Source organism: Lutra lutra, chromosome 6 (assembly GCF_902655055.1).
Source record: "Lutra lutra chromosome 6, mLutLut1.2, whole genome shotgun sequence".
NCBI classification, from domain to species: Eukaryota; Metazoa; Chordata; class Mammalia; order Carnivora; family Mustelidae; genus Lutra; species Lutra lutra.
In genome coordinates this window covers 7,811,706-7,834,209 of record NC_062283.1, presented here as the reverse complement: position 1 = coordinate 7,834,209, position 22,504 = coordinate 7,811,706, and the positions used below count along the sequence as shown (strand labels likewise).

At 40.4% G+C, this 22,504-nt stretch overlaps 1 protein-coding gene across 3 annotated transcripts in view; it reads left to right on the top strand.

Moving 5' to 3' along the window:
• The first annotated feature begins 1,482 nt into the window (after window positions 1-1,482).
• Window positions 1,483-22,504, top strand: part of CDKAL1 (CDK5 regulatory subunit associated protein 1 like 1) — a 708,279-nt gene continuing 687,257 nt past the window's right edge. For 2 of the 3 annotated variants that reach the window (XM_047732825.1, XM_047732823.1), the window contains exons 1-4: window positions 1,483-1,580; window positions 2,399-2,437; window positions 18,193-18,374; window positions 20,338-20,450. In XM_047732825.1, the coding sequence (XP_047588781.1) occupies window positions 18,205-18,374; window positions 20,338-20,450 (283 nt within the window). In that variant the 5' untranslated portion in view covers window positions 1,483-1,580; window positions 2,399-2,437; window positions 18,193-18,204. The remainder of the gene's footprint in view (window positions 1,581-2,398; window positions 2,438-18,192; window positions 18,375-20,337; window positions 20,451-22,504) is intronic. The other variant, XM_047732824.1, reaches the window with a different exon arrangement.

Genomic DNA, 22,504 nt, shown 5'->3' with positions numbered 1-22,504 from the left:
ATACTTCAGGCCTCCGCGCACTCACTCTTACTATCTCCCCACCTGGAACATCTTCCACTGCTCTTTTCCCCCATGAGGAGTCATGACCTCCTTATGTATGTAAGAGGAGGAATCTCTCCTTTGTGCTCCACAGGTCCCTGGGCATTCCTCTTCCAAAGTGATTGCTTTTTTTTTTTTTTTCCAGATTTTATTTATTCATGTGACAGACAGAGATCACAAGTAGGCAGAGAGGCAGGCAGAGAGAGAGGAGGAAGCAAGGCTCCCTGCTGAGCAGAGAGCCCGATGCGGGGCTCGATCCCAGTGGCTCGATCCCAGTGGCTCGATCCCAGGACTCTGGGATCATGACCTGAGCCGAAGGCAGAGGCTTTAACCCATTGAACCACCCAGGTGCCTGGTGATTGCTCTTTTCTACTGAAACTATATCCTTGAAGTATCCTTGAGGTAGTTGTCTTTTTCCCCCCTTCTAGCTCTAGCATCCAGCGTCTTGCCTGAGATCATGTGGTATGTACTCAGTAAAACTTCTTTCGTGAACTCAACTAGATCTTGGGGGTCAGTCACTCTTAGTTAAGATAGCCTATGGAGAGGCCATTAAGTGGAAGATTATGTGCTAGGCAGTGGGATTACAGTGAAAGAGATGGGGCAGCGTAAAGGTACAATTCTGATTCAGCTGGGTGAGGACTGCAGTGGGCTCTATGTCACAGTTTGGATTTTTTTTTCATGGATATGGCGAGCAAAGGGTAGCATTGTAATTAGAAGGAATTACACTAGCAATAAAGCTCATGATTTCTGTCTTCTTCATAGCTAATTGTCTTCGTTTTTTAAAGTGGAGATGCTCTTTCAGTAAACAAGGTCAAGCACAGTGTCCTGAGTAAGAAATAATAAAGTGAGAAAACACATGGAAGGCAACTAGGTCAGAATCAGTATACTCCATGAAAGTTCTTTCTGCTAAACTGCCTTACAGTTTAGCTGCCTTCCAAGCCTTAAGAAAACCCCTTGCTTGGTGTTAAATGATCTATACTGTTTAATTCAACCGATCTTTGCCCTTTTCTACCCCCTTCTCCAATATGATCTCTTTTCACAAAAGGTTGAGGGAGTAAGTAAAATGTAATGAAAAGAATGGGTTCTTTCAGAGCTGGGCAAAATTGAATTCAGCACAGGGGACTGCTACTACTAGTATAGTAACTTCAGTCAAGTACGTACACTCCTTGTTTCCTCTTTTGTAAAATAACAATAACAATAATAATAAGAAGAAGTTGGGAGATAATGTTTATGTTAAGCGCTTAATACGGTGTCTGTCACGTACTAAAAGCTCAGCAGAAGATACTATTAACTGCTTTTAAGAACCTCAGGTTTTGGTGTCGATTTTCACTCTTGCAATCAAAGGAATTCCGACTGTAATCTTTACCAAAACAAGTTAGACCTGAACTCGCACTTTCAACGATGATGCAATTTGACCTCTTCGGGCCACCGTCGCCGAGCATGCGCAAATAGACGTGGCGGGACGTATGTGTCATGGCGAGCTCCATCTGAAGTGTTTCCCGTAGCCGCAGAACAGCGTGTGCTTCTCTCTGTTTGGGCTGGTAAATTGTTTCCTGATCTCTGGCTCAGGGTGGCGGGTGGATCAGTGTGAGGCAGAGCGTGGCTAGAGCTTCTTTAATGGTGGAGCCTGTTTCTCCAGTTTCGGTCTTTCTCGGGCGGTTTGCTGGTTTGTTTTCGTAGTTGAAAGGGGACTTGCCAGCTGGGGTGGGGGGAATTGGGAGGCGTGGAGCGCTGCCAGAAGTGAGGACCGAGTCGTTGGCGTTAGGTGCTGGAAGGGTGTAAGAAATATTTAAGGGGCCTCGTTCCTTATTGTCAAATCTAATTTCATTCGTTCTCCCACTTTCTGTGCCGAATTTGTGGGATGGGACGAGGCTTTCGCGGTTACGTAGCTTTTAACAGAGCTGTATTTCCTGAATTTAAACTGAAGTTGGCTACAGGGGCCAATGTCTTGTGGTTTTTCAGTTTTGTTCCTTTTACTCATAAAACCTCCCTCTGAATCTCGGGGCAACAGTGTTTTTCTCGTGGATGGTGATCTGTATATCTACCTCATTGCCTAGTTTCCGTTTTGTAGTTGGAATTACTCGAATAACGCAGACGTGTTGTAGTGCTGGGTTCGGGTGATGTTTATAACTGTGGCCAGACGCTCCACCACCGAAATGGCAAATAATGGTGGATGTAAACACACCTGACCCGTAAGATCGGTGCGAAGTTGGAAGTAGTGTGGAACATCATTCACCTTGCTGCACAAGGCAGTCTTTAATGAAGTCTAATCCCTTTTAGCTAGTCTTAAGGAGTTCTTAACTGTGGGTTTGTGAACTTGCTGGGAGCACGCTTTTTCTAATCCGTTTTTATTTTCCAGACTTCCCAGAGGATTTGAGACCAATTGCAGATAATCAAGGTACTCCTTTATTTCAAACTTTTTATGCTTGCATGAAGTGTTACACACATTAGAAAGTTCAGAAAGGCAGCCTAGTTTCTTAGTAATGTTGCCACCATCAGCCTATGGAAATATCATTCTCTGCGTATCATGCTATATCACCAAATCTAAGAGACTTTTCATTCACTGTACTTTTCATCTACATTCAGAAGCACTGACATTGTTGGCCTCTTGGACATGTTCTCTTTGCCTTCTGTCACCTACAGATTTTCTCCCTTTTGGGGTTGCTGCTTCTTGGTCTCTTTTATAGGCTGGTTCTCTTCCGTTTGGCAATTAAATTTGGACTCCCTTAAGGCTTGGTTCCTAATCCTTTTCTCTTTCTTTCTGGGTGGCCTAATCTACATCCTAGTGAATGCTGTTTTAATTAATTAATTTTAGCCCTCCTAGTGGGTGTGGAGTGGTAGGTCATTGTGGTCTTGATTTGCATTTCCCTTATAGTTAATCATGTTGACATCTTTTCATGTGGTTGTTGGCCATTTGTACACCTTCTTTGGAGAAATATGTATTCATATCTTTTGTCATATTTTACATTGGGTTATTTGTCTTTTTATTGTTGACTTCGATAATTATTGCATTCTGATACTGGATGTTTATCAGACATATGATTTGCAAATATTTTCTCCTATTGTATGACCTGTCCTTTCACTTCCTTGATGGTGTCCTTTGAAGCCTAAGATTTTTTTTTTTATTAAAGATTTTATTTATTTATTTGTCAGAGAGAAAAGGAGAAAGGGAGTGCATGTGCAAGAGCACATAGTCAGGAGGAGGAGCAGGCAGAGGAAGAAGTGGGCTCCCTGATGAGGAGGGAGCCTGATGCAGGGCCTGGGTTTCAGGACCCCAACATCATGACCTGAGCCAAAGGCAGATGCTTAACCCACTGAGCCACCCAGGTGCTCCTCATTTGTACATAGTTTTCAAAAGCTTATCAGGTGAATACAGTGAGCACTCAAGATTGAGAACATCTGTCCAGGAGAATGGTGGATCTCAATCAGGAATGTTTAGTGGAATTACCTGGGCAGGATTTGCGTTAACTTTTTTTCTTTTTTTTTTTAAGATTTTTATTTATTTATTTATTTGACAGATCACAAGTAGGCAGAGAGAGAGAGGAGGAAGCCGACTCCTTGCTGAGCAGAGAGCCCGATGCAGGGCTCTATCCCAAGACCTTGAGATCATGACCTGAGCCAAAAGCAGAGGCTTTAACCCACTGAGCCACCCAGGCGCCCCTGCGTTAACATTCTTAAATGCCACTCTTGTAGATACTAATTCAGAATGGGACCTGGATATTTGGTACTATAAAAGCTCTCCTAATAAATCACACATGGAAATCATACTACTGTAGGATATTTTTTTCTTCTCATCATTTTTAGTATCTCCCTTTTTACTGATGATTTTTATTCCCTTTATCGAACTTGAATTCCTTTATCTTTTGAGAAAAAAGTTTATGATTCTGTTGTTACCTTTAAATATTGTCTTGCTTTCTTCTTAGTCCCAAGACTCATTTATAAATTTCTGAGGGCTAACAATTCCTCCTACCAGCTTGTGGGAAGTAAAAACTTTATTGATGAGTGAGATTTTTTTTTTTCTTTTAAAGACTTTATTTATTAATGTGACAAAGAGAGAGCACAAGCGGGAGGGCAGCAGGCAGAGGGAAAAGCAGACTCCCTGCTGAGTAAGGAGCCTGATGCGGGGCTCAATCCCGGGATGCTGGGATCATGAGCAGAGCCGAGGGCAGCGCCCAGAGTGAGATTGTTTTAACGTGCTTGTGATAAGCGGCCAGGTTTACCATCCCCTGCTTTTGTATTTGTCTCCTTTGTTTCTCTGAAGTGAATTTCTAGAGATGGAATTGCTGGGCAAAGGATATATGTGTTTTAAAGTTTGGTCGGTATTGCTAGAAAGCCTTCCAGAAAGGATATAACAGTTTTACCATACTTTCAGCCAGCAGTAGGGCTTTTGACAGTCTTCTTTTTTTTAAGCAGTGGGTAGACAAAAGTAATTTATTGTTTCAACACTTGCTGTTACTGTGCTCGAGCAGTATTTCTGCTGCTTATTGGCTGTTTGCATTTCTTGCGTGCCGGTTTTTCCTTTATCCCTTTTTTCCTGGAGTGTCTTTATTTCTTAGCATAGCATTAGACTCTCACGTGGTCCGGGCTTTGCCAGTGAGGCGCAGCTATGGGGGAGCGTGGTGCTGAGAGAAGGCCTGGGTTCTAATTCTAGCTCTGTCGGCGCACAAATCTTTTTCTTTCTCTGGACTTCAGTTCTGTAAAAGGAGAGGCTTAGCCTCTCTCTTAGTGGGCCCATCTCATCTCTCTTTCTCTGTTCTCTTTCCCTTCTTTGGGTCCATACACAATGCTGTATGGGATGTTAAAAATGTAATTAAGAGGGGCACCTGGGTGGCTCAGTGGGTTAAGCCTCTGCCTTCAGTTCAGGTCATGATCCCAGGTTCCTGGGATCGAGCCCCACATCGGGCTCTCTGCTCAGGGGGGAGCCTGCTTCCCCCTCACTCTCTGCCTGCCTCTCTGCCTACTTGTGATCTCTGTCCGTCAAATAAATAAATAAATAAAATCTTTAAAAAAAAAAAAAAGACTCAGCCCAATTTTCAAAAAAAATATGTAATTAAGAAATATGGTTTTCAATTCAGAATCCTTCAGGCGTTCTTTAGTAACATTTGAAGGTACTATCTGGTCTTAGCTTTTGTCACTCACCTTATTTATTTCATGGACGAATAGCGATAGAAGAAACTTTGGGGGTTATTAGATATTTGCTTCAACTTCACATCCAGTGTCAGAATTTCCTCCTATGTTATAGAGAGACTAGCTAAATTTACCTTAAGCATTTTATTAATTCATTCACTCGGTCGACAAATACCATGTGCCTGCTCTGGGCGAGGCATTGTTACAGGTGTCATAGATGCTGTGGTGAGAAAGAGGTAATGCCTTTTTTCCTTATGGAGCTTACACTGCAGTGAGAACGATGGAATTATGTTCTGCAGTTATAGTGTCGGCTTAGAGGTCATTTTGAGTGTGTGTGGGTGCTTGGTCTCTTTGTGGTTATTTTATTTTATTTGCCTGAGACTGAGAGAGGGGGAGAGAGAGAGAGAGAGAGAGAGAGAGCACGAGTGAGAGCGAGAGCTTACGTGTACATGCAAGGGGAGCAGCAGTCAGAGGGAGAGGGAGAAACAGACTCCCTGCTAAGCAGGGAGCCTGATGCAGGGCTCGATCCCAGGACTCTGGGATCATGACCTGAACCAAAGGCAGGTGCTTAACTGACTGAGCCACCCAGGCGTCCCTGTGTGGTTACTTTGGATGCGGTGGTTAGGAGAGGCCTCTCTAAGGAGGTGTCATTTGAAGAGAGAAGTGGCCAGAGAGCCATACAAATATTTGGGGCATGATAATCCAGTCAGTAAAAAACAGGTGTGAAGACCTCCAAGTCAGAAACCGGTTTGGCATACTTAGCGAATATCTAAAAGGTTTAGTATAGTTGGGACAGAGGGAGTAGCCAGGGGCCATATCTTGTTAGACTTGGTCAACTACAGTAAAAAAAAAAAAAAAATTATTGAGAACCTGTGATGTGCTAGCTGCAGTTTTAGGTACTGCTGGGATAAAGCAGTGAACAGAGCACACAAAAACTTTTACCTTTGGGGCACCTGGGCAGCTCAGTTGCTTAAATGTCCAGCTCCTGATGTCGGCTCAGGTCATGGTCTCAGGTCATGAGATCGGGCCCTGTGGCCAGCTCTGCTGAGTGTAGAGCCTGCTTGGGATTCTCTCTGCCTCTGCCCTTCTGGTTCCCATGCGCGCTTGTATCTTTCTCTCTCTCAGTAAAACAATAAACCTTTACCTTCGTGGAGTACATGTTCTGGTAGAAAAAGATTAAAAATTAATGAGAACCTCTGAGTGGGTAATGAAGTTGCTGTGGTAAGGAGACAAGTCAGGGAAGTGGGAGAGCAAGTGTGTGTGTGTGTGTGTGTGTGTGAGAGTGAGCGCGAGAGAGCGCGCACGCGTGCACAGTGAGGTGGGAGTTGCTCATAATGGTTTCAGTGGTGACGCTTGAACAAAGTCCAGAAGGCATCCCAGACGAGGCTAAGACTGTGGGATGAGTGTGTACTGGTGGGTATGAGGAAGCTCGTGTGTTGAGTGGAAGGAGAAGGGGGATGGTAGGAAAGAGGGTCAGAGAGGTGACAAGAGGCTGATCGTACATGTCCTTGCAGATCTTTGCAGCGATTTGTTTTTTTTTTTTTTTTTAAGATTTTATTTATTTATTTGACAGATCACAAGTAGACAGAGAGAGAGGGGGAAGCAGGCTTCCTGCTGAGCAGAGACGGGGGCTGGATCCCAGGACCCTGAGATCATGACCGGAGCCGAAGGCAGAGGCTTAACCCACTGACCCACCCAGGCGCCCCGCGATTTTGGTTTTTTACTGAGATGGAATACCATTGGCAGTCTGAAGCTTGAGATGAAGTTAGGATTTAAAGGAATCCCTGGCTTCTGGTGCTGAAAATGTCCTTTGGGAATTAAGGGTTGACATAGGGAGACTAATTGGCAATAATCCATGCAAGATTCGATGTCTTGGGTATTGTAAATAATGCTGCGGTAAACACAGGAGTGCATGTATCTTTGAGTTAGTGTTTTCCTTTTCCCTGTGTAAATACCCAGTTCGTGGACGTACTAGATCCTTTGGTGTTTCTGTTCTTAATTTTTTGAGGAACCTCCATGCTGTTTTCCGTGGTGGCTGTACTAATTTACATTCCCTACCAGCAGCGCACAGAGTTCCTTTCTCTTCCTCTCCAGCACTTGTTCATTTTTGCCTTCTTGGTTTTAGACATTCTAGCAGGTGCGAGGTGATAGCTCATTGTGGTTTCAATTTGCATTTCCCTATAATTAATGATATTGAGCATCGTTTCATGTGTCTGTTGGCCATCTGTCTTAGGAAGAATATCTAGGTCCTCTGTCCATTTTTTAATAGGCTTTTTTTTTTTTTTTTTTTGGTGTTGAGTTGTATGTGCTTTTTATGTATTTTGTATATATTACCCCTTTTTGGATATATCACTTGTAAATATCTTCCCCATTCAGTAGGTTGCCTTTTTGTTTCGTTGATGGTTTCCTTTGCTGTACAAAAGCTTTTTATTTGATTTAGTTCCAGTACTTTGTTTTTGCTTTTGTTTTTCTTGTCTTAGGGGATGTATCTAGAAACATAAGAGTCTTCCAAAACTGGATCGTGTCATCTGTGAATAATGACAGCTTAACTTCTTTACCAGTGTGGATGTACTTATGTTCTCTCGTCTGAGCTGTGGCTAGGACTTCAGCACTGTGTTGAATAAAAGTGGCGAGAGTGGACACCCTTGTCTTGTTCCTGACCTTAGAGGGAAAGTTTTCACCATTGAGGATGATGTTGGCTGTGGGTTTTTCATATATGGCCTTTATTATGTTTTGGTATGTTCCCTCTAATTCCATTTTGTTGAGAGTTTTTATCATGAATGGATGTTGAATTCTGTCATATACTTTTTTTATACGTCATATGCTTTTTTTTCTATATCTATCGAGGTAGTATATGAATTTTATCCTTTGTCGTGTTGATGTGGTTCATGACGTGGATTGGTATATGAGTATTGAATCATCCTCGCATCCTAGGAATAATTCCCATCTGATCAAGGGGAATGATCTTTTTAATGTATCGTTTTATGGGGTTTGCTAATATTTTGTTGAGAATTTTGGCATCTATGTTCATCAGGGATATTGGCCTGTAGTTCTTTTTTTGTGGTGTCTCTGGTTTTGGTATCAGAGTAATGCTGGCCTCTTAGAATGTATTTGGAAGCTTTCCTTCCTCTTCTATTTTTTGGAATAGTTGGAGGAGAATAGGTATTAATTATTTATGTGTTAAGTGTCTGGTAGAATTCACTAATGAACCCAGCTGGTCTTGTACTTTTATTTCTTGGTAGTTTTTTGATTACTGACTTAGTTTCATTACTTGTAGGTGGTCTATTCAGATTATCTATTTCTTCTTGGTTCAGTTTAAGAAGATTATGTGTGTTTCTAGGAATATATCTATTTCTTCCTGGTTGTTCATTTTGTTGGCATATTGTTTTTCATAGTATACTCTTAAAACCCTTTGTATTTCTGTGGTATCAGTTGTTACTTCTCTCTTGTTTATTTATTTGGGTCCTTTTGCCTTTTTTCTCAGTGAGTTTCCATAAAGATTTTTCACTTTTATTTTTTCAAAGAACCAACTCTTGGTTTTATTGATTTTTTTTCCCCCTACTGTTATTTTAGTCTCTGCATCATTTATTTCTGTTCTGATCTTTATTATATCCTTTCTTTTACTCATTTTGGGCTTTGCTCTTCTTTTTTTAGTTCCTTCAGGTGTAAAGTTAGATTGAATTTTTTTTTCTTGTTTCTTGAAGTAGGCCTGTATTGATACATACTTCCCTTTTAGAACTGTTTTTGCTGTGTCTCCTAGATTTTGAATTGTTGTCTTTTCGTTTTCATTTGTCTTCATGTATTTTTAAATTTTTTTTTAAAGATTTTATTTATTTCTTAGAGTGAGTACACAAGCAGAGAGGGAGAAGTACTCCCGCTGAGCAGGGAGCCCAAGATGGGGCTTGATCCCAGGACCCTGAGATCATGACCTGAGCCAAAGGCAGATGCTTAGCTGACTGAGCCACCGAGGTGCCCTAACTTTCTTTTTTGATGACTCTTGGCCCATTGGTTGTCTAGTATCATGTTGTTTAGTCTCCCCGTGTTTATGTTTTTTCCAGTTTTTTTTCCCTTGTGATTTATTTCTAGTTTTATACCATTGTAGTGAAAGATGCATGGTATCATTTCAGTATTCTTAAATTTATTGAGGCTTGATTTTGGGCCAAATATGTCATCTATTCTGGAGAATGTTTCATGTGCACTTGGAGAGAAAGTGTATTCTGTGATCTTGGATGGAGATCTGTTACGTCCATCTTGTCCATTGTGTCATTCAGATACATTGTTTCCTTCTTGATTTTCTGTGGCTGATCTCTCCATTGCTGTAAGTGGGGTGTTAAAATCTCCTACTGTTATTGTATTACCTACCATTAATTTCTCTCTCTATGTCTGTTAGTATTTGCTTTATCTATTCAGGTGCTGCTGTGTTGGGTACATAGATCCTTGCAATTGTTATATCTCTTTTTGGATTGATCCCTTTATTATTATATAATGCCCTTTGTCTCTTATTAAAGACTTTATTTTGTTGAAGTATTGCTATCCCAGCTTTATTTATTTATTTTTTTTGGCTTCTGTATGCTTGGCAGATGTTTTCCATCCTTTTGCTTTCAGTCTGTTCATGTCTTTAGATCTGAGGTGAGTCTTTTACAGGTGGCATATAGAAGAGTCTTTTTTTTTTTTTTTTTAAAGATTTTATTTATTTATTTGAGAGGGAGGAGAAGAGGGAGAGGGACAAGTGGACTCTGCACTGAGCATGGAGCCTGACATAGGGTCCAGTTCTATGACCTTGAGATCATGACCTGTGCTGAAACCAAGAGTTGGATGCTCAATTGACTGAGCTAACCAGGCACCCCAGATGGGTCTTTAAAAAAAAAAAAAATAAATAAAAAATAACATTCTTTGTGTCTTTTGTTTGGAGCATTTAGGTCATTTACATTTAAAGTGGTTATTGATAGGTGTGTACTCATTACCATTTAAAAATTTTTTTTTTTCTGGTTGTTTTTGTAGTTTTTCCTTCCTTTCTTCTCTTGCTCTCTTTCTTTGAGATTGGTATAGATCTATAGTGTTTTGTTCGGCTTTCTTTCTCTTTGTTTTTTGTGTATCTCTCATGGGTTTGTGGTTACCATGAGATTCATAAATAACATACTAAGTAAAGAGCAGTTCATATTAATTTGATGGTCATTTAAGTTCAAACACAGTCTGAAAAGGACAGAAAAAAAATCTTTTTCCTTTTTCTTTTTCCTCCTCTCTTTTTACTCCCTGCTCCACATTTGTATATATGTTGTCATATTTTACAACTTTTTCTTATGTCTAATTATGTCTATTTCTTTTCCACTTAAAGAAGTTCCTTTAACATTTTTCTTAAGGCTGGCTTAGTGGTGATAAACTCCTTTATCTATTGTTTGTGTGGGAAGCTCTTTCTCTTCCTTTAAATCTGAATGATAATCTTGCCTGGTAGAATATCCTTGGTTGTGGGCTTTTTCCTTCTGCACTTTGAGTATATCATACCTTCCTCTTCTGGACTGCAAAATTTCTGTTGAACAATCAGCTGATAGCCTTACCTTGATTCCCTTTTAGGTGACTTTTTGTTTCTCTCTTGCTGCTTTTAGGATTATCCCTTTATCGTTAACCTTTGACATTTTAATTATTATGTGCTGTGGTATGAACCTCCTTGGGTTCTTTTTTTTGGAACTCTGCTCTTTGGACTTGGATGTCTATTTCCCTCCTTAAGTTAGGGAAGTTTTCAGTTATTCTTCAAATAAGTTTTCTGTACCTTTCTCTCTTTTTCTTCTGGGACCCCTCTATTTTTTTATTTTTTTTTTAAGATTTTATTTATTTATTTGAGAGAGAGAGAGAGATCACAAGTAGGCAGAGAGGCAGGCAGAGAGAGAGAGAGGAGGAAGCAGGCTCCCCACTGAGCAGAGAGCCCGATGCGGGGCTCGATCCCAGGACCCTGAGATCATGACCTGAGCCGAAGGCAGAGGCTTTAACCCACTGAGCCACCCAGGCGCCCCTCTGGGACCCCTCTAATGTGAATGTTTGTTCACTTCATGTTATCCAAGGGATCTCCTAATATTTTCTCCTTTTATAAGAACTCTTTGCTCATTGCTGTTCAGCTCATGTGCTCTTCATTATCCTGTCTTCCAGATTGCTGATATGTTCTTCAGATCCTCTAACCTACTCTTGATTCCATCAGTGTGTTTTTTTATTTCGGTTATTGTATTTTTCAGCTTGGATTGGTTCTTTTAGTATTTTCTATCTTTATATTGAAGGTTTCACTGAGTTCCTCTATTCCTTTTTTTGAGCCCACGTAGTATCTTTATGATCATTACATTAAATTCTTTATCAAGCATTTTGCTTAAGTCAGTTGCATTTAATTCTTTTACTGAGGTTTTTTCCTTGTTTTATTTTTTTTCCTTTTGGAGCATATTCCTCTATCTCCCCATTTTTCTTGACCTTTGTGTTTGTTTCTATGAATTAGGCAAAAGGGTTCCTTCTCCAAAAGTTGAAAGAAAGATGACTCCTGTGCAGACCGTGTATTCTTGCAGACTTTTGCTGACTGGCTGGAGCTGTGGCTATATGTGCTTAGTTACTCTTTTAAACTGTGGCTTTTTACAGAAAGGATAAAGAACAAACATTTTAAAGGAAAAGAAATTAATAAAAGAAAAGAAAAAAAAAGAAAAAAAGATGAAAAAAGAACAAAACCAAAAAGAAAAAAATATAAGCTATATAAGTCAAATTTTACAAAGATAAACAGTAAAAATTAAAACAGACACACACACACAAAACACAAAACTGCAGCCTGTTTGCTTTGCCCCAGCACCACGGGATGCTGGTTTGGGCTTGTGGACCCTGGGCTTGCTGAGGTCACAAGCTCCCTGTGGCGACTGGACCTGCCAGTTACAGCATTGGGACCCTCCAGTTATGGTGTTGGAATCTATCTCTTAGGGGCAGCCAGACCCTTCTTCAGTTCGCCTTTTGAGGTGAGGAGACAGAGAGAATTCCCGTAGCTCCTTGGCCTTTTTAAACCCAGGCTTTTTTTTGTGTGCCCCGGTACATCTAGGGCTGGTGTGAGCTTATGGACCCTGGGCTTGCTGAAGTCACAGTCTCACTGGGAGGCTTGGATCTGTCCATCATGGAGTCGGGACCCTGTTCTGGTCTCGGCTTTTAAGGTGGGGTGGGAGCATCAACTGTAGTCCCCCAGCCCCTCTGACCTGGAGAGGTTTTCCTGTAGCTCCTCTGCTGCTTGGCAGAGTTTTAGGGTTGTTGCTTTTTCATGCTAGTTGCTCTTTTTTTTTCTTTTCTTTTAAAAGATTTTATTGATTTGAGAGCAAGCGACAGTGGTGGAGCAGGAGCGGGAGAGGGGCAGAGGCAGGAGGGGGAGAAGCAGGCTTCCTGCGGAGCCTGATGCGGGACTTGATCCCAGGATCCCGGGATCATGACCTGAGCCAAAGACAGATGCTTACCTGACTGAGCTGCCCCGGTGCCCTTGCTAGTTGCCCTTTTAAACCATGTTTTTATTTTTTTATTTTTCCTGTGTCCAAGGACAGAGGGATCTGTTCCTCGTCCTTTAGTACTGTCCCTTCCTTCCTACTGCAGTTCACAGTGTTGGAGGTGGGGGTTCCCTCTGTTGCTGTGTCTTTGTCTCTCTTGCTCTTCTCCTGCCGTGCCGTCTGTGGTCGTTCCATACTTGCTCACTCGCTCTCTGTTCCTAGGAGGAGGAGTTCTATTAATAGGTGTAATTTGGTGTGTTCTGTGGAGGAGGTGAGCTTGGAGTCTTTCTACAGCACCATCTTGAGTTGGAACTCACAGGAGTTTTTCTTCTTCTTCTTCTTTTTTTTTTTTAAGTTTTTATTTGAATTCCATTGAGTTAGGGCGCCTGGGTGGCTCAGTTGGCTAGGCGGCTGCCTTTGGCTCAGGTCATGATCCTGGAGTCCCTGGATCGAGTCCCGCATCGGGCTCCCTGCTCGGCGGAGAGTCTGCTTCTCACTCTGACCCTCTCCCTTCTCATGCACGCCCTCTCTCTCTCTCTCAGTCTCTTTCTCGCAAATAAATAAATAAATCTTTAAATTCCATTGAGTTAACATACAGTGTAATACTAGTTGCAGGGGTACCGTAGAGTGATTCAACACTTTTGCACATCACTGGCGCTCATCACAAGTGCCCTCCCTAATCCCCATCACCTATTCCCCCCTCCCCTCTGGAAACCATCAGTGTGTTCTCTAGAGTTAAGAATCTGTTTCTTGGTTTGTCTTCTTATCTCTTTTTTAAATCCTTTGCTTGTTTTTTTTTTTTCTTCTTAAATCCCACATATGAGTGAAATCATATGGTATTCATCTTTCTCAGACTGACTTACTTCCCTCAATATAATAGGCTCTAGCTCCATCCACATTGTTGCAAATGGATAAGGAGTTTTTCTTTGAGGGAGAGGGATATGATTGAGGTAGTACGGGGAGCAAGCAGAGTCCAGATACAGTAGGAGAAATAACATCGTGTTTGTTCAGCGGGTGGAATAACATCATGTTTATATGTAGATAGTAATGATTTGGTACGGAGGCCGTGATGTTGCAGGAAGAGGAGTGATTGCTGGGAGGCCGTGCTTGAGTAAGTCAGAGTAGAAGGATTGTTCTTGGTTGGGGGGTGGTGGACCATTCACTTACAGGAACAGATTGGTAGGCAGAGTACATGGGCAGAGAAGCATTTCCCTGTAAAAGAAGGAAGTCCTCCATCTGTGCAGAATGTGGGAAGGGATCTGAGGGTCTGCTTCATTCAGGCCTTCTGTTTTTGGTACCATCTTTAGCCTCATTAAGAGGAGATCTGTGAGAAATTAATTTTCGGAAAACTCCTAAGATAAATGAGTTTTAGGCTCTTTACTGCAGCTTTTCACAGTCTTTGATCTACTAATGAATACTGGGAGTCTGTAAGGAGGCAGAGTTTCCCAAATTTATTTGACCACAGAACCATTTTTTCCCACTGATCGTTCATATTTGAAATAAATAGAACCAATTTCAGAAAGACTAACTTAGTTTATTTCTCCTTCCCTAATTTGCTGAGTTGGCCAGGGTTCTTCTTTGCAAGAGCAGAAAACCCAATTTAAACTAATTTAAGCCACAGAGGGAATTTACTGGCTCACATAACTGGGCAGAACAGGCTTTGAATCCAGGTGTTTAAATACTGTCAGTGTTCTCTCTCCAGCCCCCATTACGCTTTGTTCCCTAGGCAGTTTCTGCCCTATGGTGGGCAGCATGGCCCCCAGCATCCTCAGTCTGACATCTTCCCTACTTAGCCACTTCAGTGAAAGGGAAGCCGTCTCTCCTGTTAGCTCTGGCATAGAAGTACTCTTGATGGTTTCCAGTGATTGGGCTTGTCACGTCCATCCCTGAACCACTTATTGTGGCCGGGAGATGGGTCACTTTAAAGGCTTGGGTCCTGGGGTGCATTCCTGTGTCTAGGGAAAGAGGAGTGATAGGCAGCCCCACCAGGACAATGCGGTATACATGTTAACCACATATTAACCAATCTTTAGTAGATTATTTTTAATCTTTTGCTTTTACTACCAGTGTAGAACTATCTTTGAACACAGGTTTGTCTGATTTACTGGGCATAATTTGTTACAGTTGTACAGAGTCTGTTACAGTAAAGGGCACAAAATGATCCTGGCGGGAAACTGCTCATTTAATTGAAAGTTGTTCATGGGAGGATGAGGCAAGAGAAGAGAGGGAAGATTTGTCTGAGAGGCTTGAGACCGACAGGGAGTATTAGGGATCCTTAACACTGGTTTGGGCAACCCAGATGAGGACTAGTGGTCATTCGGTATACCTACATCACGTAGGCATTCGAGGCTACATGAAGTAGCAAATAGGCTTGGGCTCATTGGGTAAGTTAGCTCTTTGTGTTTCAGGTGGCTCTTTAAAGTGAGGACAGTAACACCACCAAACTCATGGAGGTGCAGATGCTTAATGAATGACCCCGTGAAGCACTTCTTCATAAGTGTAGTAGTAGTATTCAGTCAGTGCATTCAGCGTATATTCCTTTTTCTTTCCAGATAACTTTTTTCTTAATTATTTTCACATAATTATAGATTCACTTTCAGTAATAAAAATTATGTGGAGATGCTATAAGGTTTATCCAGTTTTCCTCAGTGGTAACATCTTGCAAAACTGTAATATAGTATTACCGCAGGGGACTGACATTGACAGAGTCAGGATGGAGAACATTTCCATCACTCCCAAGGATCGCTCCTGTTGCCTTTCGATAGTCACATTCATTTCTCCCCTGTCCTCCTCTGCTTAACCCCTGCTAACTTCTGTTGTGTTCCCTATTTCTGTAATTTTGTTACTTCAGTCTCAAATATATTCTATAAATAGAACCATGAGTATGTAACCTTTCGGGCATGGCTCTTTCCACTCATTATCATTCCCTGGAGACTGAACCAGGTGCTGTGGTACCGGTTGTAGGTGTTTTGTTGCTGGGTGGTGGTCTGTGGTATGCGGGTGCTAGAGCCTGTTTGCCCATACCACCCACTGAGGGGCATCTAGGTGTTTGCAGGTTTCGCCTACTACAAAGAAACATTTGTGCTGTCACCATTTGTGTTGAGGCTCTACATGTCTTTATTTCTCTTGGATAAACCCTCAAATGTAATTGCAGGATTACGTGGTCGTCACATGATTAGTTTTTTAAGAAAATGCCAAACTGTTTTCCAGAGTGGCTGTGCCATTTTATGTTCCCACTAGGAGTGTGTGAGTGATCCAGTTTTTCTCCATCCTTGTCGGCTTTAATGTTCTCGCTGGTTTGTCCTGTAGTCATTCCGATAGGTATGTGTAGTGATACCTTACTGTGGTTTGGGTTTGTATTTCTCTGGTGATGAGTAATGTGGGCCATCTTTAAATGTGCTCATTTGTCCTTCTCTGTATCCTCTTAGGTGAAATGACTTTATGTTCTTTGTCCATTTACTAATTGTATTTTTTTTAACAATTTTTTTTCTTTAAAGAGTTTAATTTTAAGTGATCTCTGCCCTCAACATGGGGCTCGAACTCACAACCTTGACATCAAGAATTGCACGCTCCACCGGCTGAAGCAGCCAGGGACCTCTTTACTATTGTGTTTTGAATTTTAGATACCATCCTTTGTCAGATAGGTGGTTTGCAAACATTCTCTCCCACTCAGTAGCTTGACTTCTTATCTTCTCAAAGGGATCTTTTGCAGAGCAAAGGTTTAAAATTTTGGTGATGTCTGGATTTATTAATTTTTCTTTTTATGGTTGCACTTTGGTGTCAGGTCTAAGAATTCTTCACCTAGCTCTAAGTCTAGAAGATTTTCTCTTAGGATTTTTCCCAAAAGCTTACAGTGTTTACATTTAAGTTCGTGATACATTTTAAGTTAATTTTTGTGTAAACAGTGAAATAGATTGAGGTTCATTTTTTTTGGTCTATAAACGTCCCGTTGCTCCAGCACTAATAGAAAAATTTATCTTTCTTTCATTGAATTGCTTTCGTACTTTCATGAAAAATCCCTTGGCATATTTGTGTGGGTCTGTTTGCAGGTCTCTGTTCTGTTCTCTTGATTCGTATTTCTGTTCTTCCTCCAATGCCACATAGTCTCGATTACTGTCTCTGTATGATGAGTCTGAAAATTGGGCAGCCCAGTTCCTCCCACTATTTCTTTTTCACAATTATTTCAGATATTTTAATTTTTTTTAATCTTCCCGTATGAATTTTGGAACAGTCTTATCTATGTCCATGAGACATCTTGCTGGGATTTTGATAGGAATTTGATTTTAAACTCGTTTACCAGTTTGGTTTTCACTGAGTGGGTGGGGAGGGCCTGGAGGTTCTTTACTGGTGGGTTGGTTGGTTTGAAAGTCCAGAGTCCCTACTCTGGTTCTGTCCTGGTGGAGTGTTTTGGGGTGCCTCATTACAGCAGTAGAAGTCAGGAGGTGGGACTCCGGTTTTGTGTTTTGTGGGACTTTTTATGTTTTGTTTTATGGAGTAGAATGGTTATTGTCTGAAAATTTTTGTCTCGCTAGGCCACACCTTTTCTGATTCTTTGCAAAGAGAACAGCCTTTGGGGGGGCTTTTATTGTCTGCATCTGTTGGGTTGCTGGCTTCTTCAGCTTCAAGTCTGGGATATAGAAGGCAAAAGAAACCCCAGGCGACTCACCATTGTGTTGTTCCTTGGGTTCCCAGGTCCCTAGCCAGTTTACCTCCTTCTCTCTGCCTTTCAAAGTCTTCTAATGTTTATTTTATATATAATATCCCTAGTTTTAGTTGTATTTAGTGGGAGGAGGGAGGGAAAAGTATGTCTGTGCTGTCTTCCTGGAAGCTGTATCCACATTTTTCTTAATTTCAAACATTTTGAGCTTTCAGTAAACTAGAATTGGATAAGGAACACCAACACACCTATGTCTTAGATTTAGGACTTGTAAATGTTTTCCATATATCTTATGTATTTTTATTGTTTTAAAGTAAATTATAGGCATAATGATATATAATCTCCAAATACTTAATAAGCATCTCTAAGAAGATTTTCTAAAAATAATAAATAAAAAGTAAAGTCATGTATACATTGTCAGAAATAAGATTTTTAAACGTAAGGATGGTACTTTACGTCTAATGATTTATAGCCATACTGTAATATTACCTAACACCCACTTCATATTCTGATGTTCCTAGTTGTCCCCAAAATGTCTTACAGCTGGTTGGACAAAGTATGATATTATCAAGAACGTGAATTACCTTTAGTTGTTAGGCTTTTGAGTCTTCTTTAACCACGAATAGTCCCTTTCTTATTTTTTTCTCTGAGATACTGATCTGTTGAGGGGATAGATCACTTGAACCTTGGGATGTCCCATTATCAGTAGGATTTGTCTGATTGTTTCCTTGTGTTTCTTTATCTTTTTTGTTTTTTGTAAACCTAAGGTTAAATGTAAAGGCTTTATTAGACTCGAGATCAGCGGGAATATTTTATAGGTGATACTCTGTTAAACAGATTTCTGAGGGACTCATGTGCTGCTGTCGTTTATAACTTTCTTAGATAATAGAGAAGATGCCTTCTGCGTCCTGCGACATACTACTGGATGACATAGAAGATATTGTGTCACAGGGAGATTTAAAGCCACAAGATAGGCATTCTGCACGAAAGCACGTTGTTCCAAAGGCACGAAAGCGAAACACCCAAAAATATTTGCAAGAGGAAAACAGTCCACCAAGTGATAGGTAAGCTCTTGTTTTGAAATTATATTCAGTATGCTCAGGGAAGAAACTGGTACTACCGGATGTGATATACATAATGTCTCTTTCTGAAAGTCTTTGAACTCTTGAGAGCAGATATGTAGATTTTTATTTTTATTTGAATGGTTTTATTTATTTATTTTTATTTTATTTTATTTATTTTTTTTAAAGATTTTATTTATTTATTTGACAGAGAGAGGCCGAGATCACAAGTAGGCAGAGAGGCAGGGGGTTGGCGATGGGCGGGGGAAGCAGGCTCCCCGCTGAGCAGAGAGCCCGATGCGGGGCTCGATCCCAGGACCCTGAGACCATGACCCGAGCCGAAGGCAGAGGCTTAACCCACTGAGCCACCCAGGCGCCCCTATTTGAATGGTTTTAAATTTAGCAAAATAATTTCTTAAAAAAAAGAAAAGGATGTAGGGACGTCTGGGTGGCTCAGTTGGTTGGATGACTGCCTTCGGCTCAGGTCATGATCCCGGGGTCCCGGGATCGAGTCCCACATCGGGCTCCCAGCTCCATGGGGAGTCTGCTTCTCCCTCTGACCTTCTCCTCGCTCATGCTCTCTCTCACTGTCTCTCTCTCAAATAAATAAATAAAATCTTTAAAAAAAAAAAAAAAATGTGAGATGGCGTATTTCTTGAAGACAGGGCCAAGGGCACTATTTGGCACAAACAGGATCTCCCCCCCGCCCCCGCTCCACTGCCCCCAGGATCTTTGATTCCACTACTGTAGTTGGTATAGAATCTTGTGTTACTTCCAAATTCAAACTTTTCCTGGAATTTTGAATTCTTGAGATGGTGGTTTGTTGGTTTGGGTACTTCATTTTTCTTAAGAAATTTACAAATACTTATGGATCAGCTAAAGGCGTTGGGCACAAATAAATTCATGCTGTTTTATTATGTTAGGTCTGTAGAGTGAAATTCTAAGACAACCTAGCCAGAAAGGGTTATGCAGTTGTTATGGCTTTAATATGCTTACATTTGTTTAGCTAGTTAATTGTTGAAAGTTTTAATACACTTGGTTATTTTGTTTGGAACAGTAAGCTTTTAAAATCTGTGAATTTAAACTGTCCTTATATTTTAATGACTGAAGTTTATCAAATTTGCTTTGAATGTCTTTAAGGTAATTTCTGTTTAATTTCAAATTATTAGGGCAGTCCAAGTTGAAAGTCCTTTTTTTCCCTTCCTAAAAATATTACATTTTTATAACTCTATACATGGGATATTTTTAATTCTGCTAGAGGGTGATAGTTTTTCTGTTTTGAGTCAGCTGCTTATATCTTAGTTATAAAATAAAGATTGTAACTATTATATAGGAGTCAGTGAGCAGGTAGATATACTTACTTTTTCTTTCTTTGCTTCTGTTGCTAGAACCATTTTCTTTGCTGTTGTTATTTGTATTACCCTCCTATGAGTTTAACTTTGCAATAGTACATTAGTAGTACTGAATTTAAAACACAGTTCTGAGCAAAAGGAGATCTTGTTATGTAGAGAGACTTAATTTAAAATATAATTCGGAGAAAAAGGAGATCTAATTTTATATAGAGAGTCTTAACTTAGAATCCTGTGGTTAGGGGCGCCTGGGTGGCTCAGTGGGTTGAAGCCTCTGCCTTCAGCTCAGGTCATGATCCCAGGGTCCTGGGATCGAGTCCTGCATCGGGCTCTCTGCTCAGCAGGGAGCCTGCTTCCCTCTCTCTCTCTGCCTGCTTCTCTGTCTGCTTGTGATCTCTGTCAAATTAAAAAAAAAAAAAAAGAATCCCGTGGTTATTTTATTTTGATTATAGACTTGGTGTAGCAATTGATTCTGGATTAAGTTGGTGTATTTCATGAATAGATTGTGAATAGATTGCTGTGTTTTTGAATGATATGCTCAGAAATCATCTTGTGTTTTTTTTTTTGTTCCAAAAATCCCTTGATGAGACTTACTTTTTTTTTTTATTATTTTGCAGCACCATTCCAGGCATACAGAAAATTTGGTTGCGAACATGGGGTTGTTCTCATAATAATTCAGATGGAGAATATATGGCTGGACAACTAGCTGCTTATGGATATGAAATTACAGGTAATGAAATCTGTAATGCATTTTATTGAATGAATGTTTCAGAGCTAATTTTTTCAGAGATATGTATTTTAGTTTTAACAGTTAAAAAATATTTTAACGTAATTTAATGATTTTAAGGCAAAACAAAATGATAGCTATTACACATTGTCTGGATAATTACAGATATCCTATTTTAAAAGTACTTCCAAAAACTATTTTGAAATGAATTTAGACTTACAGAAAAGTAGTAAAATTATAGTTGCATATGTCCATTATCCAGCTTCCCTAATATTAACATCTTACATAATTATACTGTGTTTAATAAACTGGGCAGTTAACATTAGAGCAATACGCTTACCTAAACTGCTTATCTTATTTGAATTATACGAGTTTTCCCATTTACACTCTTCTTCTGTTCCAGGATCCAATCTAGGATCTCACTTTATATTTATTGGTAATGTCTCCTTAGTCTCCTTCAGTCTGTGAGAGTTCTTCAGTTTTTTCTTGTTCTTTATGTCTGTGGACTGCTGAGGAAAACCAGTGAGTTACTGGTTATTTTGTAGAATGCCCCTCACCTTGCATTGTCGGATGTTCCTTCATGATTAGCGTAAGGTTATGTATGCAGTCTTGGCGAGAAGGGCCCATTGGGTTCCTGATGGATCATAGTTTCTCATGAATCAGTATGTCTTATTACCAGTGGACTATGTCTGCCAGATTTCTCCATAGTAAAGTTACTACTTTTTCTCATTGTAATTAGTAAATATCCTATTTCTCCTCAGCCTTTTCTCTACTAATTTTAATATCTTGATAATTTTAGTATCTGTCCATGGAACTTGTTTGCAGCAGTCATTACGATACTGTTTGTTGAGTGGTGATTATCTGTTTTCTTTTCTTCTATACTTACTCACCGGGATTCTTCTGGAAGGAAAGACTACCCTTTCTCCCCTGTTGTATTTATGTGTATCAGTATGAATTTACATACTGAATATTCTCTTCTGTGGGTTATGGTCCAATATGGTCATTATTAATTCTGCTGCTTGTATTGTTCCGGCTTTGGCCATAGGGCCTCATTCAGGCTGGTTCCCGTGTCTTCTCAACATGTGCCCATTTTTTTGAGCACTTCCTTATTTTCTGACACCACAAGATGTTTTAATCTCATATTTCCCCTTCCGTAGCCTTGGAAGCAGCCACTTCTCCAGGTAGTTCTGATTGCTTTCACAAGAAGGATGGTGTTGAGAGCCACACCAGGGCTGTGGACTCTAGGTGTGCTCATCACCACCATGAAGTGTCTGTGCTCCTAGGTGCTCTCTGGGGACTGAGCTGGGAAATACGTGTATGTAGTAACCGGCGCGTACACACATCCATGTTACTGTTGCTGGCGGCGTGTACATTGAATGGGGTCATAATTGAATGCTTTGTTACAGAGACTGGCCCAGCGCTTTCTGTATGTTACCTTAGTTAGTTTTTGGGCGATGAGGAAGTGTTGATATCTGTACTTTACAAACGAGAATGGAGGGATTGTGTCCTACCTTAAATCACCCAGTGAGGTCTCTGTCGCTCCGAAACACTGAGACCACTGTTCTCTAGCTCCTACTGTCTGTGTGATTGGCAAAGTCCTAGCCTCAAGAGGGCCTGTGAGATTTTGGGAGGATTGGAAACTCCTTTCCTAGCAGTCTATCCTTCAGCAACTAAATAATCCGAATGTCTTACTCTGCGTTTTTGGTCATTTAATCTTTAGACAGTGAAATCATCCTTAATATTAAATTTTGTTCTTTAGATAAAAGTATCAAAATGTGCTTTTAGAATTATTTCTCTAAAAAAAGGGGATTATTTTTCTGTATTCATTAGTAATTTTTAGTGTAAGTTTGTGGGTTTGCCTTAGTATTTCCTGATGGTGCAGTTTGGGTATTCGGACAGTAGCCTGTGAGATTATCTCCTGAAACATTTAAAAAAATTAGCTTGACTTTTCCTTGGTGGCATTAAATATCTAATGCATTTTAATTTAAATTTTAGTCTATTAGCAGATTGTATTTGGTCTTATTACAGTACTTTTCTAAATAATAAAGGTAAAACAA